Raw genomic sequence first — 25,743 nt, forward strand, 5'->3', positions numbered from 1 at the left:
ATAGATGATCTTTTGGATCAATTGAAAGAAGCTATTTATTTCACCAAGCTAAACTTGCACAGTGGATACCATTAGGTCAGGGTTGCAGAACAAGATGCATGGAAGACTGCTTTCAAAACAAAGCAGGGATTGTATGAGTGGTTGGTTATGCCTTTTGGCTTAACTAATGCTCCTGCTACTTTCATGAGATTAATGAATGATGTACTTAGACCTTTTCTTGATGATTTTGTTATTGTGTATCTGGATGACATTTTGATTTTTAGTAAAATGTGGGAAGAACACTTAAAGCATGTTAAGCAGACACTAGATGTTTTGAAAAGAGAAAAACTTCATGTTAAACTCTCAAAATGTGAATTTGGCAAAACATCTCTAAATTATTTGGGTCATATAGTAGGGGATGGTGAATTGAAGATAGATCCCTCTAAAGTGGCAGTCATTGTAAACTGGCCTAAACCCAAGTCTGCTACAGAGGTGAGAAGCTTCTTAGGAGTAGCACAATATTGGAGGAAGTTCATTTCTAACTTTTCCTCGATTGCAGTTCCCTTACATGCTTTAACAGGATTGAACAAGGTGTTTCAGTGGGGAGGCAAACATCAGAAAGCCTTCCACACCTTGAAAGAAAAGATTAGTACAGCACCTGTACTAGCACTACCTAATCTACAAAGACCATTTGAGATCCAAACAGATGCCAGTGACTATGCCATGGGAGCAGTGTTGACACAGCACGGTAAACCCATATGTTATCATTCTGAGACGTTTAATCCTGCAGTAGTTAACTATCCCACATATGATAAAGAATTGTATGCATTAGTTCAGAGTGTGAAAAAGTAGAAACATTACTTAATGGGCAAAGAGACAGTAATACATACTGATCATCAACCATTTCAATATCTACACTCCCAAACTAAGTTGCAGCAATCAAGACATTACAGATGGATGGGTTTTCTACAACAGTTTCATTTAGTCATCAGATATAAAAAGGGCATACATAATAAAGTTGCAGACATGTTATCCAGACCCATTATAAATGCATCCACTATACTTAAGCATAATTATGTGTTACATGAGAGTTACATTGAACAATATGCTCAAGATATAGATTTTAAAGATGTATATGCAACTTTGAGTCAAGGCAAACGGGTAGAAGAATTCGATTACCATGTGAAGGACCGACTCTTATACCATTGTGGGAAACTCTACATTCCACAAACTGAGAGAGTAAGGATAATTAGAGAAGCACACACTTCTCTGATATCAGGTCACTTTGGGGTAAGTAAAACAGTTGCATAGTTGCAAAGATTTTGTTATTAGCCAAAAATGAATGAGACAGTTTCTAGATATGTAAGAGGGTGTGCTATGTGTGCTAAAAGCAAGCCCAGCAACAGAAAACTAGGCTTGTACACTCCCCTGTCAGTTCCTTCTCACCCTTGGGAAAGTGTTTCCATGGATTTTGTTGGAGGACTGCCTAAATCTAGGAAAGGTTATGATTATGTATATGTTGTTGTGGATAGGTTCAGCAAAATGTGTATTTTGATACCTTGTAATAAACAGATTACAGCTGAACAAACTGCAAAACTGTTCTTTGAACATGTATGGGTTCATTTTGGATTACCCACTTCTATTGTATCTGATCGAGACACCCGATTTGTGGGGAAGTTTTGGTCAAGTCTGTGGGAACTGATGGACACCAAACTAAAGAAAAGCACAGCTTTTCATCCACAAACTGATGGCCAAACAGAAGTCGTTAACAAGACAGTGATCCAGTTACTCAGAGGATATTGCAGCAAACATCCTAAGCTTTGGGATGAACATTTATGTTATGTGCAGCATGCTTACAACAGAGCAAAACATTCTTCTACACAGAGATCTCCTTTTGAGACCTGTTTTGGTTTCACACCAAGGTCTCCTTTCGATTTTGTCTTTGGTAAAGATACCACAATTGAGGGACACAGTGATGTGGACAGGGCAACTAGGTTCATTGAACAGATCCAGGAGATCCACCAGGCAGTACAAGAACAGCTGGAAAAAAGCCAAGCCAAATACAAGGCTAGGCATGACAAGTATCGGATGGAGCATAGTTTCCAAGTTGGTGACCAGGCTTGGCTGTATATCAGCGAGGATAGGATGCAAGGTGAAGGTAAAAAGCTAAAGCCTATCAGGTATGGACCTTTCAAAATACTTGAGAAGATTGTTGAAAATGCTTTTCGCCTTGATCTACCAGCTTACATGCACATCTACTCAGTCGTAAATGCAAACTGCTTGAGATTGTTTGAACCCTCACTGATTGAGGATCCTAAAGAGCAAAGTCAGTTGCCTTCTATTGATGACCTGCTACCTGAATATCTTAATGAATTGCAGGAAGACATAGAAGGAGATGTTGAGTACCTCAAAGTAGGGCTCAAAGGTTCAAAGCCGAGCAATGCAAAGTGGATTGAGATTGGACAAGTGAGAAAACAGTACCCTCACTTAGTTGATGCTTGAAAACCAACTTTTGGTGGTCCAAAAGCTTTTTCAGTGGGAAGGTCGTGATCCGAATTGGATCCAAGAAGAGTTATCAGAGAACCATGACTGTATCAGGTCGAGACAGGCTTCAAAGAATTAAGAGCAGCAATCAGAAACACCTCTAAACAGTGGCAGTTAGCAGCCAGCATGGAACGACGAGGACCTTAGTCAAAGCACGCTAACCGAGGCCCATGGAGACTGCACAGGAGGCAAAACTAGCCCCTGGGAAGCCCGGATCGGGAAAAGGAGGCAGTTTTTGATGTGCGGTTAGCGCTTAGCGCTAATCGTGCATCGCTGGGCAAAACCCCTTGAGAAGGAGAGGCCCCGAGCGCTCGGTCGCATGGGAGCCGGGAAAACCGTGGGGAAAAGGCTAAAGGCTAAGGCAGGACCCGCGCTCCAAAAACCGGCAGTATTTATCGGGGGCACCCTTGGGCGATAAGCAGATTTGGCGGAAACGAAGCGATTCCACTCAACGCCCGACGCGTGGCAAGCGGAGGAGAGAGAAAACCACCACTCATCGCGCGCTAACAGTCGAGCAAGTCAACCACGCGAAATGTGCAAATGGCGTCAGATCTGGAGGCCCCAGATCTAACGGCTGAGATCGCACCCAATGGGGAAACCAGAATTGACAGGGGAATAAGCCGCGATCTATAAGAATTTGAGGTCTGATTTGACCACCAAGGTGGCAGAGGACGCATTCCACGACGTAACCGAAGAATTGAACCGACGAGAAAAAAGTTGGCGCAATTCACAGGAGGACAAGTGGCCACTCCCTATGAGCCTGATGATGACGCCAAAACAAGGAACTCCAAGCGAAGCTGCAGCAGGCGATCCGACAAAAGTGGAAGGGGAATCGAACAGCCATGAGCTCGAATGGCTTTAAAGCCATGAACAAACAAAGCAAAAGACACCCGAAGACAGAAGATGGAGAAAGAGAAGAAAGGAAAGAAGACAGAGAAAATGAAGAAAAGACAGTGAAGCAAAAGGCAGAAAGAAGACAGAGGGCCGAGCTAACCAAAGGCAACGTCGAGCACCAGAGAGCTTGAGAGATTCAAGCCATCCCTGAGAGGATCTGTCAAGACTGAGCACCACACTGGGCTCCTTCCATTAAAGACCAGAGAGGTCGAAGAGCTGGTGAGGAAAAGAGTCTGTGCACTCTAGTGGCTTGGGGAATCCAAGAACCACCCTGCCAAGCAAATTCTGTTTCAGGAGACTCATATTGAGCTCCTTCATTGTAATTCTTTGCTTTAAGACACAATAAAAGAAGGCCACCACTGAGAGCTGGACCAGAGATGTAGCCCTGGAGGATAGGGTGAAATCCTTATTAAATTCTTGGGTTCTTATAATTGCTTACTGTATTTTTCTGTTGTTTTCCATTTCAAGTGTCTGTGTATTTCCAATCTGATCGATCCATTGCCTAAATATCATAGACACACACCAGCACATGAGTCTGTAACACGTTCATTTAATAAATCTTTAATTGAGATCACTCATAGGGTGATTTTCAGATCAACCATATAGCCTATTTGAAAACAGTTGATTGTAACACGCTAGTTATTTCATTCATTCAATGTTTCATGACTGCATTAGCCCTTAGATTGATAGGCACTAGTCTTACATCATCCCATTTCGCTTTTCCCCTCAACTCACTTTACTTTCCTTTCCATACCCTTATTCCATTTCCATCCTATTTCATATACTACAATTCATACACATCTACTTTAGATCTAAATGAAATTCCTTACCTATTATCTTCCTTATTCTTATTATCATCCTGTGTTAATGACTAACACCCGTTTTGCTTCGGTTAACTCTTCATTTATTCACCTTCTGCACCATTCTATAGTCTGACAATCCTATTCTCTAGAGAAGCCCCCCTTGAGTTGGAGAAAAGCCACCCTAAAGAGACAAGAAGGACTACTAACGCAACAATGGGTAGCCTTCCTAAGTTGCACAAACTAGCCCCTTGACACTTGGGACTTTACATCCTGTGGGGTGTTAAATTTTGTTGTAGAAGGTTGAAAGGCATGTCTAGCAGGATAGTCAACTATTGCCAGGTGCAACCTTACCCAACTTAGAGATATACAGGATATCTTGTTGGAAAGCATAGAGCAAGGAGTATAAAGCAAAGTATCTTACCTTGCAGGCCACCCCAAGTTTCATCTTTGGGAGTAGTCATGCCCTCTGCCCCTTTTACACATGAAGAATTCAAGACAATGTTCGCTGCTGATGCAGACTTTGGATCCATTTTGGAAGCATTGCAACAAAGAGGCACACGTGAGAATGCACATATAGAGAAAGAATTTCAATTTAAAATAGAATTGTTATATTATTTTTAAAAGTTATGTATCCCACGAGGAGAGGATAGACATAGTTTGATGCACTTTCATGGCAGGTTGCTCAAATCATGGACAAAAGTCTACCATACCTACAACATTGTTATAACACGGCCATTCCACCAACAAGTGCCTCTTGGAACTTGTTGGGATTCCTGGCCCAAACTCCATCTGATATTGCATTACAAACAATGGAAAATGCAGAAGGTAGCATGTCTAGTAATGAACAGCTTAGCACTCTTAAATTAATGGAACGGATTCAACAAATTCATCCCCAAGTGCAAGCCAGGTGGCAACATGCTCAGGGACAATACAAAGAATGACATGACCGCTATAGAACAGCTCCATGTCCAGTAATGAACAGCTTAGCACTCTTAAATTAATGGAATGGATTCAACAAATTCTTCCCCAGGCGCAAGCCAGGTTGCAACATGCTCACGCACAGTACAAGGAATGCCATGACCGCCATAGAACAGCTCATTATTTTCAAGTTGGGGACATGTTAATTTATGGTATGTTCTATGCTTAGTGCAATTTACTTCAATTTCTTCTTATTAGCCACTGTTAAGCAGTCACATTAACATAAAGTAAAGTGTTGATAGAACATTAATAGATCGACAGAAAACAAGCCCAGACAAGAGACACCAGATGTGGCAGCTAGCTAAAGACAAACCCCAATGCGAGGAAACCCTTTGATCAATTCTTCTATAATCTTCAATAGTTCAACATAGAGAAAAATAGTACAAATGTACAGTTCCGTAATTTATGACAACAGCAATAAAAACCCTAACCAGCACTTGTAATGTTGGTCAAACAATCCACAAATGACCTTGAAACAACCTTGGTCAACTTGGCCTTCAATAGCAATGAAGGTCAACCCAAAACAGCCCAAAAAGAAATAGTCAAAACAGGTCAACGCATTGTCAACCCTGCAGTCAACCCTAACCAGTCAGCGCTAGTCAATTCAAATCAAGTCAACGAACAACATGTGGCTTGCTTGAAGGAGACTCCCCACACTAGGCCGTAGTCAAATCATCTCCCTCGCTGGTCAACGCAGTCATCCCTTGCTCGCTGCACCTAGGTCAACCACAGTCAACGCTAGAACAGACCTGCGTCCTCCTCCTAGCTGCGTCTATCTTCCTTGCTACGTCCTCCTTCTCCCACGTGAGAGATGTTGCTCCTTGTTTACCCAATCAAGTTATGAGAGAGAGATAAGAATGTAAGATGAGATGAGATGAGTGAATAATGCCTCAACCTCACTTGTATTTATATGAAACGTTGGGCATGTGTGCCACACATTTAGCTGTTGGCCGACCTTGACAATTTGTGTCATATCACTCTTACTAATCCCAGATCAATGGAGGTCATCCTAGCATAGGGAGTACGGTAGATACAACGATGCGTCCATCGATAGTACTACTATGGTCCCTAACCCTGTTTCCCTACTCATTGATCAGATGAGAGGTACTTCCCATGAGTCCCAGACTGCATGGGTAGGATGCCTCGACAGGAGAACCATTCATCATGTCCCTAAGTTGCCACGGGGTATCACAGGGGAAGGTTGAACCTTTCACCCTGTACATAGCGCACCACTAGGGGAGGGTGAGTCGCCTTGTGGTTGCATGTCGCTCCAAGAAGTACCCCACGCCCCCCGGAGCTCCCAGAGCTCAGTGCATCCATCATGCAGGACCCTCATAAGAGGGTCTCTCAACGACTCCAAGTCGTTCTCAGAAAGTCAAGAATTTGACCTTTCCCAGGGGCTTCATCAGAATGTCGGCAACTTGCTCATCTGTACCGATATGTTGGAGCCTTATTGCTCCCTGTTGTACCATATCCCGGATAAAGTGGTACCTGATATCGATATGCTTGGAGTGATCATGAAATACGGGATTCTCTGATAAACAAATCTCACTCTGGTTGTCACACAAAATCACGGTAGTATCCAATGTAATTCCAAACAGCTCACTGAAGAGCTTCCACAACCAGACAGCCTCACAAGAGGCCATACTCACAGCAATGTACTCTGCCTCAGCGGTGCTCAAAGCCACCGACTTCTGCTTCCTGCTCATCCAGGATATCGAGGCAGATCCCAAAGAGAAACAGCACCCGGAAGTGTTCTTTCGGTCCAACACACTGTCTGCCTAATCAACATCGATATATCCATGTAGTCTCACATCTCCGGCAGTGTATCTCAACCCATGAGTGATTGTGCCACGAAGGTATCTCAACAAATTCTTGGCAACAATCCAATGTGAGTGGTGAGGCTCAACCATATGTTGACTCAACGTGTTGACTGCAAAACATATATCCGAACGGGAGTTCACCAAGAACATCAATGCTCCGATGAGTAAACGATACTCGGTAGCATTTTGCAAAACAGGTCTGGCAGCACTACCATTTAACTTCTTGAAGTCAAGCTTCGTCGGGGTAGTCACGGGCTTGCAATCCACCATACCGAAGCTCTCCAATATCTTCACCACATATTTTCTTTGAGATAGGAAAATCTCCCCTGGCTTCTGCAAAACTTCTAGTCCTAGGAAATAGTGCATCAGTCCTAGGTCCCTCCTCTCAAATTCGGAATCCAACTCCCTCTTACATTTGTGAATGAGAGGGTCTGCACCTGTCAAAAAGAGGTCATCAACATATAGCACCAGTATGAGAGGTTTATCATCTTCAACCTTAAAGTAAAGGTTAGGGTCGACTTCACTCCTAGTGAATCCCAGCTTCATCAAGTAGCTATCGATTCTCTCATACCAAGCTCAGGGTGCTTGCTTCAGCCCATAGAGGGCTTTCTTCAATCTGCATATGTGAGATTCTCGATCGTGAATCTCAAATCCTTCGGGTTTTTCCACATAGACTTCCTCTTTGATCGAACCATGCAAGAATGTGGTCTTGACATCCATCTGATGTAGGTTCCATCCTTGCGAAGCAGCAAGGGCTATGATCGAGAGGATGGTGGTATATCGGGCAACAGGTGCAAATATCTCGTCATAGTCTATATCTTCCTTTTGAGAGAAACCACGAGCGACAAAACGAGCCTTATACTTTTCAACACTTCCATCAGCTCCATGCTTTATCTTGTAAAGCCATTTCGAAGTGACAACAATTTTGTCCTAAGGTCTGGGGACCACATCCCAGACATCGTTCTTCATGATGGACTTGTATTCCTCAGTCATAACATCCTTCCATACTTGATGCTTCACAACTTCAGCGAACGATGAGGGCTCATTTTGAATGATCGTGCTCATAATGGTCAAGTATCCATGATACCTGGTCGGCTTCTTGCTTTCTCGGAAAGTCCCTCTGGGTGCAATGTGTCCTTCAGCATCATCAAGTGTCCCCCTAAGCCATGAGGGCCTCTTCCTAGAAGAGGAAGGCTCTTGCGGAGGGGGATCAATAGGGTCCATGGGTTCTTCCACTTCGAGCATCGTTTAATCTTGCTTTTCCTCTGATTTGCTGGTGTTAGCTTCTCCAGATTTCCTTAGTATAGGAAGATTGTCAACTTTGCTAAGAGCCATATCTTCGTCAAAGGTGACATCATGGCTAATCTCAACTTCCCTTTGACCAGCCACATAGATTCTATAGCCCTTAGTATTTTCGCTATAGCCCACGAAGATTCCCTTCTTTCTAGATGCACCCAATTTATTCCTTTCTCTTTCGGCACATGAAAATAAACGAGACTTTCAAAAATTCTAAAATGAAATACATCGGGTTTCTTACCAATGAACATCTCTTTGGGAGTCTTGGAATCCAATGCTTGATGAGGGCATCGGTTTTGAACATATACAGCGGTATTTGCAGCTTCGGCCCATAGAAACTTCAGAAGCCTTTGATCATGGAGCATGGAACAAACAGCTTCCATAATCGTACGATTCTTCCTTTCCACCACACCATTTTGCTCAGGAGTGTATGGTGTTGTGGTCTCCCTCTTAATGCCAGCTTCCTTACAAAAGTCACGGAACTCTTTGGATTCATACTCGATCCCATTATCAGTCCTTAAGATCTTGATCTTCTTCTCAATTTGATTCTCAATCAAGGCTTTGAAGTGACGAAACCATGAGAACACTTCATCCTTCTTTTTCAAGAAGTATATCCAAGTTTTGCGAAAATAATCATATGTAAAAGTGAGGTAATATAAATATCCTCACAAGGAGTTCACAGGCATCATACCAGATATGTCAAAGTGAACCAACAACAATATATCGGAGGTCTTGCTATGGCTTGAGGGGAATGGTCCCCTTTTGAGCTTTCCTTCGGCACATCCCGGACATACACCTTCTTGCTCTACTTTAAACTCGAACATCCCTATCACCATTTGTCTCACATTGGGTAGATCTTTATAATGAAGGTGAGCAAACCTTCGATGCCAAAGTTCGGATTGAAGAGATGTGTCACAAGACATGACACCCAGCAGACTTCCTCCGACTTGATATAAAGAGTCAACTTGAAACCCAAGAGTGAAAGCAACTTTAAAATTCTTTTTCCATACACGTACCTTGCCATCGATGAAGGCCATCTTGTATCCTTTGTCTTCCATTGCCGAAATGGACACTAGGTTCTTCTTGAGATCAGGTACATATAGGACTTCTTGCAAGTGAATTGTGTTACCCTGATTCAATTGAAGAGAAACATTCCCTACGCCTTTCACGGGATATTTGGAGTTGTCTCCAAGAATAATTTCCAAGTTGGTCTCCTTCTCTATTAGATTAGAGAGAGCTTCTTTGTAACCAATGAAGTGCCTTGGGGCACCACTATCAATAAGCCGATTGCCCAATGAGTCCAAAGGAGAGTAGTAGAGAGGGTTGACATCTGATAATATTCCTCTTGATTATTGTTAACAACGTTAGATTCATACCTGGAGTTTCTTGCCTTCTTGGAGGGTTGACCACTTCCTTGATTTCCATCATTCCTCTTTCCTTTGCCATTGAACCTGCCCTTCCTTTGATTGTTGTTGGAATTGCCCTTGGAGTGAATTTGATCATCGTCATGAAATGTGTCCTTTCTATCAGGACACTCCCTCGCATAGTGGCCAATTTTGTTGCAAATGAAACATCTTCCTTTCCTTCCACCTTTCGGTCCAGCCTTTCCCTTAGATTTTGCCCCGGAATTATTTCTCCTTTTAGCATGGGAGGAGAAAGCAGTGGGATTGCCTCTAAATGCAGGCATTTCCTGCTCTTCCATCCTTGTCTCTTCTTGAATGCATCTCGCCATCAATTCCTCAAATCCTGGAATTACATTATTGTTGAGAAGAGTGGTTCTGAATACATACCATTCGGATGGGAGCCCTCCAAGAGTTGTGATGGTCAGTTCCCTGTCAAGAATGACTTCCCCAATTGATAGGAGATCATTCTTGATCTCGGTGATCCTTAAGAAGTAGGCTTGCATACTCTCATCTTTGCCCTTCTTAATTTCCTTCAGCTTATTCTTAAGGAACAAAACTTGATTTGCATCACTAACTTTAAATAAGCTTACCAGTCTATTGTAGATTTCCTTGGAGGTGGTTAGCTCGGAAACGTAGGCCACCAGGCGCTTGTTGATAGAGTCCCGGATGATCTTTTTTGCTTTGAATTCACCCCTAGTCCACTTGTTCCTAGCAACAATAGATGCATTTGATGGAGGCTCAATGATTTTGCCTCACATGGTCCAATGCTTCCTGCTCTTCCAATGTCAAATCGAGAGACATCTTCCATCCGTGATAGTCAGACTTCTCACGAAGCTTGTCTTCAGCAGGGAAGTGTGATGAGGACCCCATGAAGTCTTTAAGATTGCTTCAACAGCCTTCGGTGATTGCTCTTGCTCTTGCTTGGGCTTTGTCTTCACCTCAGCTCTAATACCATGTTAATTTATGGTATGTTCTATGCTTAGTGCAGTTTACTTCAATTTCTTCTTATTAGCCACTGTTAAGAAATCACATTAACATAAAGTAAAGTGCTGATAGAACATTAATAGATCGACAGAAAACAAGCCAAGACAAGAGACACCAGATGTGGCGGCTAGCCAAGGACAAACCCCAATGCGGGGAAACCCTTTGATCAATTCTTCTATAATCTTCAATAGTTCAACATAGAGAGAAATAGTACAAATGTACAGTTCTGTAATTTATGACAGCAGTAATAAAAACCCTAACCAGCACTTGTAATGTTGGTCAAACAGTCCACAAATGACCTTGAATCAACCTTGGTCAACTTGGCCTTCAACAGCAATGAAGGTCAACCCAAAACAGCCCAAAAAGAGATGGTCAAAACAGGTCAACGCATTGGCAGCCCTGCGGTCAACCCTAACCAGTCAGCACTGGTCAATTTGGTGGTCAAATCAGGTCAATCAGAATTGCGGCTTGCTTGAAGGAGACTCCCCACACTAGGCTGTAGTCAAATCATCTCCCTCGCTGGTCAACGCAGTCATCCCTTGCTTGCTGCACCTAGGTCAGCCACAGTCAACGTTGGAACAGACCTGCGTCCTCCTCCTAGCTGCATCTATCTTCCTTGCTGCGTCCACCTTCTCCCACGTGAGAGATGTTGCTCCTTGTTTACCCAATCAAGTTATGAGAGAGCAATAAGAATGAAAGATGAGAATAAATGAGCGAATAATGCCTCAACCTCACTTGTATTTATATGAAACGTTGAGCATGTGTACCACACATTTAGCAGCTAGCGAACCTTGATAATTTGTCAAATAAATACAAATAAATTCATGTTTCCATAAATACTTGTCGGAATCAGATGATCGTTAGATCAATCCTACACCTCTCGACGAGAGGAATCCAAGAAAAATATCAGCTGCCATAAATAAGATGACCCACATGGAGTTTGGCCCTAATTTCCAATTTTAACAGGACATGATATGGTTGTACTTGAGCAAGCTGCAAGACTATGTTGCACTGCCCAGGTAATAAGTTGAGACCCATCCAATATGGACCCTTTAAAATCATCAGGCAAATAGGGGAGAATGCATTTAGGCTGGAATTACCCAGTTCGATGATTTTTCCCGTAGTGAACACATTGCCTCGCATTCTTCAGCCTTCCATGCTGGACAATGAGGAGAGAAAGGGCCTCTTATAACCGTTATTGAAGAACCAATTCCAAATTTGTAAGTTGAGCTGTGAAACAGTCCAGCAGTACCAAAGAAGCCCAGATTTCCTCATAGGGATAAGTTGATGGGGACCATCAACCTCCCCATTGTAGGGGGGTGTGATCTGTCTTGTGTATTAGAGCCACGTTGGCTAGAGGAGCTATGGAAGAAAAGAGTTTTGGGAAGATTCTTGTTTTATTAGTTGAGCCTTTCTTGTTTTTTGCCTTCTCTTAGTTCGCTGGGGAAAAAGGACAGGACAGAGTGAGTGACAGAAACAAAAAGAAAATATGGAACGCTGCAGCCATAGCAGGACACAGACCCAGATAGATAATAGAGCTTGCCGCTATTGTCAAGGGGCAAGGTGGAGTGTAATGATATGTAACTATTCTCTGTACAATCATTCTCTCGCCGAACAAGACAATATTCTTCCTTCAGAAGGTTCTCTTTTCTGTGTAATGAATCTTGTTTTTAGTCTCTTGATATATGATGCTTTCTTAATCCCCCATTTTCTTATTGCTTTCGCCAGCATAAATCAGGACGACTGCAAACTAACTACTAAGCCCTAATTCTGAGCATCTTCATAGCCTTGGTTCTTGTAATCTTTATTGGTAAGAGTTTCTGAGCATCTTTCATCCGTTTTAGTTTCTTTGCTGTAAGTGGCATCGACAGGTATCTAAAAACTTGATCAAGCATAGCCCCCCCAAGTTTCAAACGTGGCCATACCCAAGAACCCCACAATTCCAAGGAGTTCAAAAGTGCAGATGCAGCACAGCGCTAACGTAAGTGAAGGGTTTGTGCAATAACAAGGCAACTGCTATCGTCTACGTAGAACTAGAAATATAAGTGGACAGGCTATGATGATCGACCTCCCAGGGTCTGGTCTAACATCTCAGTGAAAACATTAACGTTAATAAAAGTGTTTGATGTCCCTGCGATGGTTGCCCAAATTAATCCAGTGAACAATTAACATAATAATATAATTTATTATTATGTTTGAGCATTGAGATTCACCAGCGCAAAGTCACAAACGAAAATAAAACCCAAAATTGCAAATAAAAAAGCCCAAATGCCATAGCGACAGGTTGAAGGGAATAACAAGGAACACCTGCTCCTCTACAGACATACGACTAGTGTTATGAGTGCATGTACCTACAACAGGACTAATATCATGAGTGGATGTAACCAATAACAGTACCTTGAACCTCTGTCAATTAAAAGGTTCAAGGAAGCGTTCCAATGTTAACTCTTAACTGAGACTCACCGGGTAAAGGTCCATTGGTCTGCTTCGGTCTCTGATCCGCTCTTCCTAACAATACATCAAGGGCAAACTCTGCTGCTGCATTCTGGGCTTCTTTAGCTGTTCTGCACAAGGCAGGACTCTCAAATGTTCGTCCATTGTATGTCACGATTGCCTTGAATCGAGGTGCATGATCAGGGCCATTTTTTATTGATTTGTATTCCGGTAAGCTTAAACAGTGCCTCTGTGCTAATTCCTGCAGCCTGTTCTTGAACATGATTCTTTCGAATCTAATTCAACACGAAACAGATTATCTTTTTATTCCAACAAAGAAACAGAGAATCTATATGGGAATCTGCGTTGCTTCCGAGCAGAGCGGGAACCATCACCGAGAGGATGAATTGCCGCGCATTGCATTCCAAAAGAGACTTCTTTAGAGATAGAAGGCTACCACTTCTTCAAAAATCGGATGAAAAGATTGGTAAGCAAGCCGCCTGCAGAATTGGGTAGCCGATACCGATTATGTTCCGGTTCCCCCGGCCCGCACGCAACATAGGCAGATTTCCTCCAGGCTAAATGGATGGCTTAAGAGTACGCCTTTCCAGTATTAGACCGGTTAAGTTGCTGGCCAGGCTTGAACGAGGTCTTCATTACGACTTTCGGTTAAAAAGAAATGAACAGTGCCCATTCAATATTCACTCAGACGCGGGGAAGAAGTAAGGGAAAACCTCTAAAAATAGATTAGCTAAGATAGACATGTTATAGGCTTATAGCAGAGATAGACAGGTTTTTTCTCCCACGAATAGAAATGAACAGTTCTGTACATGTACTGTTGTTTTGATTCCTTTCCGTTGGTATGAAGTGTAGGAGGTTATTTCTTTTCGTCCAATAAGCGTGCGAGGGTTAAGATCCAGGTACTGTTTTAAGTTCAACGTTTTGGATAATGATTCATCCAAAAAAAATATCTAATAATCTTTTCGAGATTAATGTGTCTTTAAAGTAAGGTCACAGGTTCCCTTTGAGATGAAAGGGTGGAAATATTTTTATATTTAGGAAAAATAGGAGTAATTTAAGTTTTGGGTGTTATTATAACATCAAGAGTATATTTAATGGGATAGACTTTTGGTTTTTTTTAAAAGATTATTTGAGGCCTTAGAAGTCTAAGTTGGTTTGATCTTTTTGTTATTGGTTGAATGGAAATATTTTTATATTTAGGAAAAATAGGAGTAATTTAAGTTTTGGGTGTTATTATAACATCAAGAGTATATTTAATAGGATAGACTTTTGGTTTTTTTTAAAGGATTATTTGAGGCCTTAGAAGTCTAAGTTGGTTTGATCTTTTTGTTATTGGTTGAACCTTTTCCTCTTCTGCTAGATTTTTTGATGGAACCTCTCACGATGGCATTTGTGGTGGGGCTCATGTAGTTCATGTACTTCTTAAGGGGAATCTTTCCTATCATATTTCGCTGAACTTGGGGACTGGGTCCAATATAAAGGTAGAAATCACAGCTTGTTGGGCACTTTTTTTTTGCTTCTTACATTAACATTGACCCTTTGCATGTCTATGGTGATTCCAAATACGTCATTGATTGGTTATCAAAGAGAAATAATATTCAGGTACTCAATTTGCTCCATTGGTAAGACAAAATTACCATATTAAAGTAAAATTTTCATTACCTTTATTTTTAGCATATACGGAGGGAATGGAACCTCCAAGGAGACTTCCTCTCTAAGTAGGCTCTTAATGAGGAAAAAGGCTTTATCTTTTTCAAAGGAAGATAGAGCAATCAATTATTGTCTAAAGAGGGAATCCATATCTCTACTGGTCAACAATTGACACTGGAGTAGTACAAGATACTGAATGTTCATTTCAGTAGGCCTAAGTTCGCAATTTTGTTGACAATTCCAAGCAATATGGGGGCTACTAGTTTTTTCTATCAACATATCAAAACTTTTCTCTCTGGTTATTTCGAATGACAAACCATTTTTTAATACTAATGTATTGTTCTCTGGCTATTTCACCTCTTTTTGTGTCAATAGTGTGGATGTTGTTTTAATTGGACACTATATGTAAATATTATATGTCTATGTTTTCTTATTGTACACCCAAGTTGTGTGCGGGGTCAAAAATAGTAATGTTTTGGCTCAATGTAATTTTCTATGTACTCTTTTTTGGTAATAGAAAATGAAGAAATTTGAAAGAAAAAATAAAATAAATAAATAAAAATAAATTTAGCAATGTGCAAGCTAGATATAGCAATAACTTATGACTTAGCAAGGGTTGAGATGTCCTAAACCTCACTATGAGGGAGGAAGTTCTATCCCAAGGGTAGCTTACTCTTTGAGCCTTATCACAACAGACCAATATCAGAAATAACATCAAGAGTATATTTAACAATTTGCAAGCTAGATATACCAATAACTTATGACTTAGCAAGAGTCGAGATGTCTCAAACCTCGATACAAGGGAGGAAGCTCTATGCCAAGGGTTGCTTACTCTTTGAGCCTTATCACAACAAGCCAACATTCAAAGATTGAACTCTTCGAGGCTTATCACAACAGGCCAACATTTAAAGATTGAACCCAAGTGATTTGGGAAGTATATCCAATCTTCAACAACCCATAAACAAGTTAAACCAAGAATTTATAAGTTAGCAAGAGCCAAGACTCCATGAGGGTGGGGGAGCCTACTCCTTGAGCCTTATCACAACAGACCAGAAATGATCCCCATTAAATTTGAAACTGAGTGGAGAAGATAACATCTCATTGTACCAACCGCTCAATCGTCCACGAAAAAAAAATTAAAAAAAAAAAAATTAGTAATTAAAACAATATATAAAAGTGAATCTTTTATCTTACAAATAGAAACATCTCATACACTACTTTAAAATTTAAATTAATTATAACTTTACACTTAAATTCCTATTTTTTTTTCTAAGTTATGCTAATTCTATTACTGAAAAAATATCGTACACTAAGACCTTAGCCTGTACCTATCCATGCCTGAGTAATGGCAAAAAACAACAGAGTCTAGATCTAGACTACCCAAAAAGGGAAACCAGTCCGTATCAAAAGTGATTTCAAAAATTAGCTTGCTGCCCACGCAGGGGAAACCAGCAAAGCGCACAGTTTGTTATCAGTTTTCATAATGAAACAAAATCCAGTTGAAGAGCCTAAAACCAGTAGTTTTTTTCCCCGGAACCCCATTGAAACAAAAACTAGAAAGCAAAGTTCCAAAAACCTGAGAGAAAAGACATGTGGCATGCTGAGTGGCAAACATGTGGCAGACTATGTGGTGGATACGCGACAATCAAAGTGGCTGACTAGGAGCAAGGCAGAGACGATGGGTGTTCCTCCACGATGAAACACTTGTACTCCTCCATGTCACCACCTGCCTGTTGCGAGGTCTCTGTGTTGCCTGCCTGTTGCGTCGGATGTTCTTCCTCGATGAAACAGCAATAAGGGTCCATAACCTCGTCTGCGTGCTGGTCCTTGTACACCTCCTTCCCTGCACGTCTCATCTCCTGCTCAGTGTTCCTCTTCCCTGCCTCGTGGGTGCTCGTCTGAGCCATGTCTGGTTCGGCTTTGGTGTGGCTGCATCCTTCTGTGGTGCGTCCACCACCCGCAATGTCTTGTCCCCCAATTACTCTAGTGCTACCACCACCCATAGTGTCCTACTCCGCAATTGCTCTAGTACGACCACCACCCTCTGTGACCTGTCCCTCAATGACTTGCTCCGCCTCATGAAAGAAAATGGAGATAGTGCCTGTGATGATGGGCCTGTTCAGGGCAGAATGGAAAGTGAATTCGGCATTCTAGGGTTGCAGCCGTGGATGGGGTGGAGTGCCTCTGGGAGATGAAGCAGAAATGGAAGGAAAGCCACTGGGAGACGAGGCAGGGGGCACCGAATGGAGGCGGCCCCTTCCACTACGGGTATTTGGGTAACGCCCAGGAGCCTACTCAGCCAGGGAGGAAGTGGTGTCCGAGATTGGAGAATGCTGGGGGCGAATCAGGCTTCCTCTGCTTCCGCCCCTGCGGCTGCGCATACGGTGTCACATTCTTGGCATGTTGTCTACAGGAGTATGAGAATTCCTTCCGGAATTGGGCTCAGTGTGATGCAGAGACGCAATTGAACTTGCAGACTGCTCAACGGAGGGATTAACAGCAAAGGCCGAATGGAAGACAAAATGGCAATCCAGGCTCTGGGTGAAGTGAATTCTGGGGCCGAAATCAATGCAGCATAGGAGGTGGCAGCGTCTCCTGGTGGTTGTGCGGGAGCTGGGTGCTGCAGCGGCTTGAGGGTAGAGGCATTGCAGTGGCAGAGGTTGATGGACAGGTGTAGAGGTGAAATTATCCCAAGGATTCATGTTTGCACAGAGCCGAAGTGGGTGGTAGTTAACAAGTTGGAGACAGCGCCCTCTTAAAGTGCATTTATGGCTATTGTGAATGCCTATTTTAGACCATTGTGCCAGTCTCCAGAAGACCATGTGGTCTAGCCACACGCCAACCCAATCGACCGCCACCTCATTGTCCTTGTTGATCACCCGCATCTGAGATTAAATTACTATTATTATTACATATCATATTCTTAAATTTATTTTAATCCTTATTTTAATTTGTATCGTTTTAGAGGAGTAAATGCATGTCATTGACCTTTAGGCCCATTAAAAGCCCAGATTGAATGCATAAAATACAAAAAATGAAGAGTTTACACTATTTTTAATATATTTGAAGTAGAGTTTATTATGGAGTTATTGTTTATGATTTTTTAAATTTATATATTTTGAATATAAATTTAATAAAATAGATTTTTCAAAGTCTTAATATTTTAGGTTTTCTTTATTAAATGAGAAATATAAAAATTGATTGCCAATGATAATGTAAAAAAATAGGTTGGGTTGTATTTTCACATTAGTAGTAGGGTTATGGTAGAAGATATTTCACATTTTTATATTTCTACTCTATTTCAAAGTAAGTTAGATATAAATATATTTTTGAAGTTGTTGGTTTTAAAAAAGTTTCGCACTTTTTAGTAAAGTATGGGCAAAAAAAGATTCATATATTTAGAGAGTATTTATTGGTGATGAAGTGGGTCATGGAGAAATATAAGCTAAGGAATATATTCTTCAACTACTTTTTAATGAGATTTGGTTTATGAAGGATATATTCACTTACTTGTCCATCAATCATGTATAGAGAGAGGAATTAGGTGGCAGACAATTTGTTGAAGGAAAGTTAGTTTCTGCATTAAGGGGAGTAGATTATTCTTTAAAAAAGAAGAAGGAATTTGCATAGAATTCCAACATGTATCATGTATTTAAATCGGTGCACTTTGCTTCTTTTATTCTTTCTCATCACATTGTTTCTTGGATATTTGCATAAGAATTCTATGCAAGAGGGTTGTTAATAGAGGAAGATAGTATGTTTTTTTTTTAAGTAAATGCTTAGGGTTGTTATGTATATTTGATGATGTAAGTTACAATTCTTTGAGAAAAAGTAGGAAGAATGGTAAAAGGGTCGTCACTTATTTCATATATGTGGAGGATAAAATTGGATCAACACTTTGTATCATGTTTTCTTGAGCCTACAATAGACATGAATGTTTTTTGGTAGTTGTTTGATGTAATTTTAACTTTTATGGTATAAAGTTACAATTTTTTTTCTAAGAAGAAGAAAAGTCTAAAAAACTTGAATTATGTTATGTTTTTATTTTGTACCTCATTGAATTGTTAATATTGGAGTATGTATTGTTAAAAAATGTTAAGAATGAGAAATGTGTGTTGGTAAACTATAACCTTCATACCAACTATGTAAAGTGGGATTCCCATGGTTGAGTGATCGAATCTTAGTGAGCCACTGGTCGTGGAAGCATTGAACAAGGAAATAGAAGGGCTTACCCTCTTGATTTCCCCTTTCCTTCCAAAACTTGACAATAGAGGTTAGTGGAGCAAACAATAGTGTTGAAGAAGATCTTCTCAAGGTTAAATCTCAATTTTGACAAAAAAATATGCATATAAAGCTTGCCTCCTTCTTTTGAGAACTATGGGGATGAAGGCTAATGCAAATTAGACACCAATAGAAATGGGTTGGCAGATTTTGATGAAACTGGGACCTCGATAACCCACAGCATGAGAGGTGAGGTGTCCAATGACTAGGATTAATTAACAATGCTCTTCCGCTCCTTCAACAAGGATGACAATGACCACACTGCGATTGGACAACTTAAGTGCTCCATGGCCAAATGGTCTATGATTTGTATTTTTGTGAACTTATAGAGATGATCAGCAAGATCATTATGGATGGAGAAAATAGTGTCCTACAAAAATTTACATGTACACATAAATTTGAAATATATACATTCGATTAAATTTCAACCTGGTTTTCCACCTTAACATGTGTAAATAAGTTACAAAGGTTTGTACATAGTCTGTGTTTCCTTAAAAGTAAATGGAATCAATAAGGTAAGAAGACATTGTGAAGAGCATGTTGCAACATACTATTGAAGAGATTTTCTGATCCCTTGTCTAACAGTTACAAAAGTATACACAAAAAATATAATTTATCGAAATTTGTTCCATGAAACATGTAGCTTTGGTTTTCATTCTTAAAATTTAAATAATATTACAAATTAATTAACTTGTAGATAATCAAATTTTAAACATTATAAATATTTTAAATCATCATAAATGTGTCATTTGTGTATGCAATCATGTTTTTTGCCACTTCCAACTATGTTTTCTTAATACTTACCAAAAAAAATCCCTTCAAAAAGGAGGAGAAACAAAAAGAGAAGAATACCATAGTCGCCCATGAAACAAAGGTGACAAACCTAATGTTGGTCTAGTTAAGCTAGCCCATGGTCATGTTGGTCTTCTCTAAATAGTTGTTCGGTTAGAGAGTCTCAAGTCCCTTCCCAATCAACCTTACAAAGAAGATAAAATGGGTGTAAATTTGGAAATGAGGGGCTTGAAGGGCTCATATAAGTGGGAAGAATTATTCTAGAATATACAACCAAGCAAAGATGAGATGCTAGGAGGTTTAAAATACCTAGCAACCTCAGAAATTGAAGGCTAGTAGAGGGTTATAAATGACAAAGATTAGATGAATTTGTCAATTTCACCTTTTACATCTCCCAACAACTCAATAAACTTCTCCCTTTTAGCTTGATTTCAAATCCACCTATGATAGACATCTTTTTGGATAAATATACAATACATAAACCTCATAAACTTAGACAATATATATATATATAGAGAGAGAGAGAGAGAGAGAGAGATAAAAGAAATGTACTGACTTTATCTCACATTTAAGGTTATAGTAGAAATCCAACCAAACTGTTGCTTTAACATGAAATTATATGCATGCACAAAACCTTGCTTCAAACTCCATTTCCACTAGTTCAAAATATATGACAAGATCCATCATCATTCCAATATCATTGAAATTCCCAAACATAAACCAAGAATTCGCAATGGACCTTTATAATCTCTCATAAATTTTTCAAATTAAAGAAATATTGCATGGAAAATATTACACCTCAATATAAATAAGCACTATTCCTACACATTGTTAACCATAATACAATGTTTATGCAACCTAGTGGCTTATTTGTCATGGCTTTGTACAACTTTTTATGTGAACAAATTTGTGTAGAAATACGTATTCAAAATGACTAGAATGACCAATTGCTTCCAATTACTAATCAGAAAGAAGTAAAATTTTAATATACAAAACAAAGGCAATAGAATATTAAAAGCAAGCACAATGACCTTACGTCTCCTAAGGAGAGTGAGGCTCCCAAAAATTGGTGTATGCCGCTAATAATGGACAACACATGGTATTATATAGTAAAAGGCAAAAGAATAGTTTGCTATGTATTGACCACACCACTCCAGTTACTAATCAATAGTTTTTAATAGTCTATATATGGATTCATTTACACTTTAAACAAAATACTCTTCCTTTCATAATTTATCTTGTTATAATCAAATTAACATCTTTATAGAGGAAGCTGAAAACTCTATAGGGATTTTACATCCAAGGCTTTGCCATGTAAGAGATTATTTGTCTAATTTGTAATTAGATCTAAAAACACATGATATTTTTATTAAACTTTAATTAATTACTTTCTAAAACTTTGAAAATTACATGCTTTTTTTCCATACTTTTTTTTTCGACAAATGATTTCTATTAATAGATGCACAATGCCCCTTCATTTACTAACCTTGATTTAGGTCATTCAAACATGAAGCTAATTAATAGTAAAAAGTGTTTTCATAGCTTTAAAAGGAGGAGGGGCTTAATCTTGGAATTTAGAATATTAAAAATTTGGAAAAAAAAAAAAAAAAAAACTCTTTGCACATGAAAATTGTGGAAGAGGAGACAGGGAACTTTTATCTAACCTCTTGAATTCTCACCATCCTAAAAAGGAGAGGACATACTTCAATGTTGAAGTATGAGAAAAGAAAGAAAATAATTTATTCTCGATATTATGTTAAATATCAATTCCTAAAAACAGTATCTAACGATATAGATCCATTTTAACTTTGAATCTATGAAGCTCTAAGAAGGATCAAATATCTCATGGTGCAAACCTCTTCTTTGAGTGTAAAACTTGAAGAAATGTTTGCACCTCAAGAATTTGATCGACGTGTGATAGATTTGGGGTTAAGATGGATCTATGTTGGCTATATATATATATATGTATGTATATATATGTATATTCTTCTTCACACTTTTAAATAGACTATATTACATAAGAATGTCATGGGCAAAACCATTGGTTATCAAAACTTCAAGTTCAAAAATGGCTAACATATTTTATTTTATTTTAATTATTATTATTTTTTTAATTTTATTTTAGTTTCAAATTGCAATTAACCCCGAAAGCCACTAATGCAGTAAGAAATTCCAAAAGTAAAATGAACATGATATGTGTGATTCATTTTAGAATATGAAACTTTCATGACACAATAAATTGGGAAGTTCAATAGATGAAAAGTTATACAGTATCCCAAGTGAACACAAGGCAAACTCAAACAAAAATTTTAAATAAACATATCACTGACTCTCACTTACCATTTTTGCTATCTAAATAAAAGAAAGTCCAATTCAAAATTAACATGTTCCTAATTTTCAATAGGATCAAATTGTTTTATATGATAGGTTCATTAAACCTGGCTATAAGGATATAGAAAATCTTAATATTATAATTAAAAAAAGTGTCGTATTTATACTTGATAATTTTTAGAATTATAAATATTTTCCAAAATGTATATCTTGTATGAAAAATATGGCTCTCTGCGATTTTCCAAGTGTGATAACAAAACCCAAATTTTATTCAATATATAATTTCTTCTTCACAAAGTATATTACATAAGAATGCCATGGGCAAAACCATTACTTATCAAAAACATAGAACCCAAAATCCATTAACAGGGATTTTTTTTTTTTTTTTTTAAATAGTTTCAAACTATCATTAACATGAAAACCCATTATAATTTCAAACTATAATCAACTCCAAAATCCATTAATGCTAATAACAAATCCCAAAAATAAAATAAACATAATATGTGTGATTAATTCTGGATTATAAAATATACATCTATACAACAAATTGGAAATATACATTCCCACAACAAATAAAAAACTTCAACCGATAAAAAGCTTTACACTATCCCCAAATAAAAACAAAATAAACTCAAACAAAAACTTTAAAATAAACCTATCACTAACTCTCGGTTACAATTTCTACCCATCTAAAATCGAAATAAATAAAAATATTACTAACTCTCGGTTACAGTTTCTACCAATCTAAAATCAAAATAAAGGATTGTCTTTGCACTTGAAAAATTGTGAAAGAGGAGCAAGAGAACTTTTATCTGACCTCTTGAATTCTCACCGTCACAAAATGGAGGACCATTTCAATGTTCCAGTTTTGATACAACGTTGAAAGGAAATTCTTTTTTAAAAACCCATGTTAAATATCAATTCCTAAAAACATCATCCTAGCATCTATCTCATGATAATGAAAGGCAGTGTATCAAAGAAAAAAGATAAAAGGATGGCTCATCTTTGAAAGATTAAAATACTAAAATATGAGAATATTATAACCAGAGAATTTTATAAAATCACACTTATTTTTTTAAACCATAAAATTAGATTACTTAATTATTACACTTATAGATTACTTAATTATCACACTTATTTTTTTGACCATAAAATTAGATTACTTAATTTTAATTTTGATTAGATTACTTAATTTCAACTTAGATTACCCAATTTTAATTTTAGAATATTTATTTTAATTTAAGTATTAAATTGATAGTGAAAAATATATTATAGTTCTTATTCATTAAAACATGTTGATTCATTATTGTTATTCAAGGAAAAAACAGGTTGATTCATTATTGTTATTCAAAAAAATTAAAATACGAGAATCCATTTAGAATACTATAACTATAAAATTTTATAAGATCACACTCATTTTTTAAACCATAAAATTAGATTACTCAATTTCAACTTTTATTAGATTACTTAATTTCAACTTAGATTACCTAGTATCAAATTTGATTAAATTATTTAATTTCAATTTTGAAGTTTTATAGTGTGAGAAAATTTATTATAATTTAAGTGTTAAATTAATAGTGGAAAAGCTATTATAGTTGTTATTTATTAAAACGTGTTGATTCATTATTGTTATTCAAGGAAAAATAGGGTGATTCATTATTGTTATTCAAAAAATGATTAAAATAGGAGAATCAATTTAGAGTACTATAACCATAGAATTTTATAAGATCACACTCATTTTTTTAAACCATAAAATTAGATTACTCAATTTCAACTTTGATTAGATTACTTAATTTCAACTTAGATTACCTAGTATCAATTTTGATTAAATTATTTAATTTCAATTTTGGAGTTTTATAGTGTGAGAAAATTTATTATAATTTAAGTGTTAAATTAATAGTGGAAAAGCTATTATAGTCGTTATTCATTAAAACATGTTGATTCATTATTGTTATTCAAGGAAAAAACAAGGTGATTCATTATTGCTATTCAAAAAATGATTAAAATAAGAGAATCCATTTAGAGTACTATAACCATAGAATTTTATAAGATCACACTCATTTTTTTAAACCATAAAATTAGATTACTCAATTTCCACTTTGATTAGATTACTTAATTTCAACTTAGATTACCCAGTTTCAATTTTGATTAGATTATTTAATTTCAATTTTGAAGTTTTATAGTGTGAGAAAATTTATTATAATTTAAGTGTTAAATTAATAGTGGAAAAGTTATTATAGTTGTTATTCATTAAAACATGTTGATTCATTATTGTTATTCAAGGAAAAAACAAGTTGATTCATTCTTGTTATTCAAAAGAAAATTAAAATACGAAAATCCATTTAGAATACTATAACCATAGAATTTTATAAGATCACAATCATTTTTTAAACCATAAAATTAGATTGCTCAATTTCAACTTTGATTAGATTACTTAATTTCAACTTAGATTACCCAGTTTCAATTTTGATTAGATTATTTAATTTCAATTTTGAAGTTTTTTAGTGTGAGAAAATTTATTATAATTTAAGTGTTAAATTAATAGTGGAAAAGTTATTATAGTTGTTAGTCATTAAAACATGTTGGTTCATTATTGTTATTCAAGGAAAAACAAGTTGATTCATTATTGTTATTCAAAAAAAGATTAAAATACGAGAATCCATTTAGAATACTATAACCATAGAAATTTATAAAATCACACTCATTTTTTTAAACCATAAAATTAGATTACTCAATTTCAACTTTGATTAGATTACTTAATTTCAACTTAGATTACCCAGTTTCAATTTTGATTACATTATCTAATTTCAATTTTGAAGTTTTATAGTGTGAGAAAAATTATTATAATTTAAGTGTTAAATTAATAGTGGAAAAGTTATTATAGTTGTTATTCATTAAAACATGTTGATTCATTATTGTTATTCAAGGAAAAAGCAGGTTGATTCATTATTGTTATTAAAAAAAACCAGGCTGTTTGAAATTACTCATTAGTGGTCTCTAAAAGACACTTTCACTCGTGCTAGATGATTCTCAATCTTGAGTGATTAACCTATTTTATTAAATCCAAGGAAAATAAATTCTTAGTCAAGCCAATATAGTTTGAAACATACTCTAAACCCATTTTATACTTTCCACTTTTTTCAAAGGGGTGTGAAACCCTAGAAGAAGCTCGCCTCTGGCTTAATTCATGATGCTGTACATATATTGAACATATTTGGACATATACAACATAGTCTCGTCATCAGACATATACAACACACTTGTGTCATGTGACTAAACTCGAGTGGAAGATTATCATTAAACCCTCCCAACCACCCAGGTTATCTTCCTTGACATTTTTTTTTTATACTTTCCACTTATTAACACCAATATAAACGAAAACACTTATAAACATCAATAATGTCCCAATCAACTTTTCTGTAGTTCCTAGTATTAAGAAACTAACTTTGTCAGTGTTTAGTTGAATAATTGCTCTGTAGATATTAATTCTTTTAAATAAGCCCTCTGTTGCAAGGTTCTTTTGTTCTTCGG

At 37.6% G+C, this 25,743-nt stretch overlaps 1 protein-coding gene and 1 non-coding gene across 3 annotated transcripts in view; both read right to left on the minus strand.

The window, feature by feature from the left end:
- Positions 1 to 14,008, minus strand: part of LOC149229136 (uncharacterized) — a 144,285-nt gene extending 130,277 nt beyond the window's left edge. Inside the window, exon 1 of one of the 2 annotated variants that reach the window (XM_089378493.1) lies at positions 13,168 to 14,008. In XM_089378493.1, the coding sequence (XP_089234619.1) occupies positions 13,168 to 13,420 (253 nt within the window). In that variant the 5' untranslated portion in view covers positions 13,421 to 14,008. The remainder of the gene's footprint in view (positions 1 to 13,167) is intronic. The other variant, XM_089378494.1, reaches the window with a different exon arrangement.
- Positions 14,009 to 20,917: 6,909 nt separating this feature from the next.
- On the minus strand, positions 20,918 to 21,034 carry LOC149229138 (U5 spliceosomal RNA). The gene has a single exon (XR_016248517.1). It is a non-coding gene; the product is annotated as a U5 spliceosomal RNA (small nuclear RNA).
- Between the last annotated feature and the right edge of the window lie 4,709 nt (positions 21,035 to 25,743).

Source organism: Pinus tabuliformis, chromosome J (genome assembly GCF_031772625.1).
Source record: "Pinus tabuliformis cultivar Carrire ecotype Pingquan chromosome J, CPIR1, whole genome shotgun sequence".
Taxonomy (NCBI): domain Eukaryota; kingdom Viridiplantae; phylum Streptophyta; class Pinopsida; order Pinales; family Pinaceae; genus Pinus; species Pinus tabuliformis.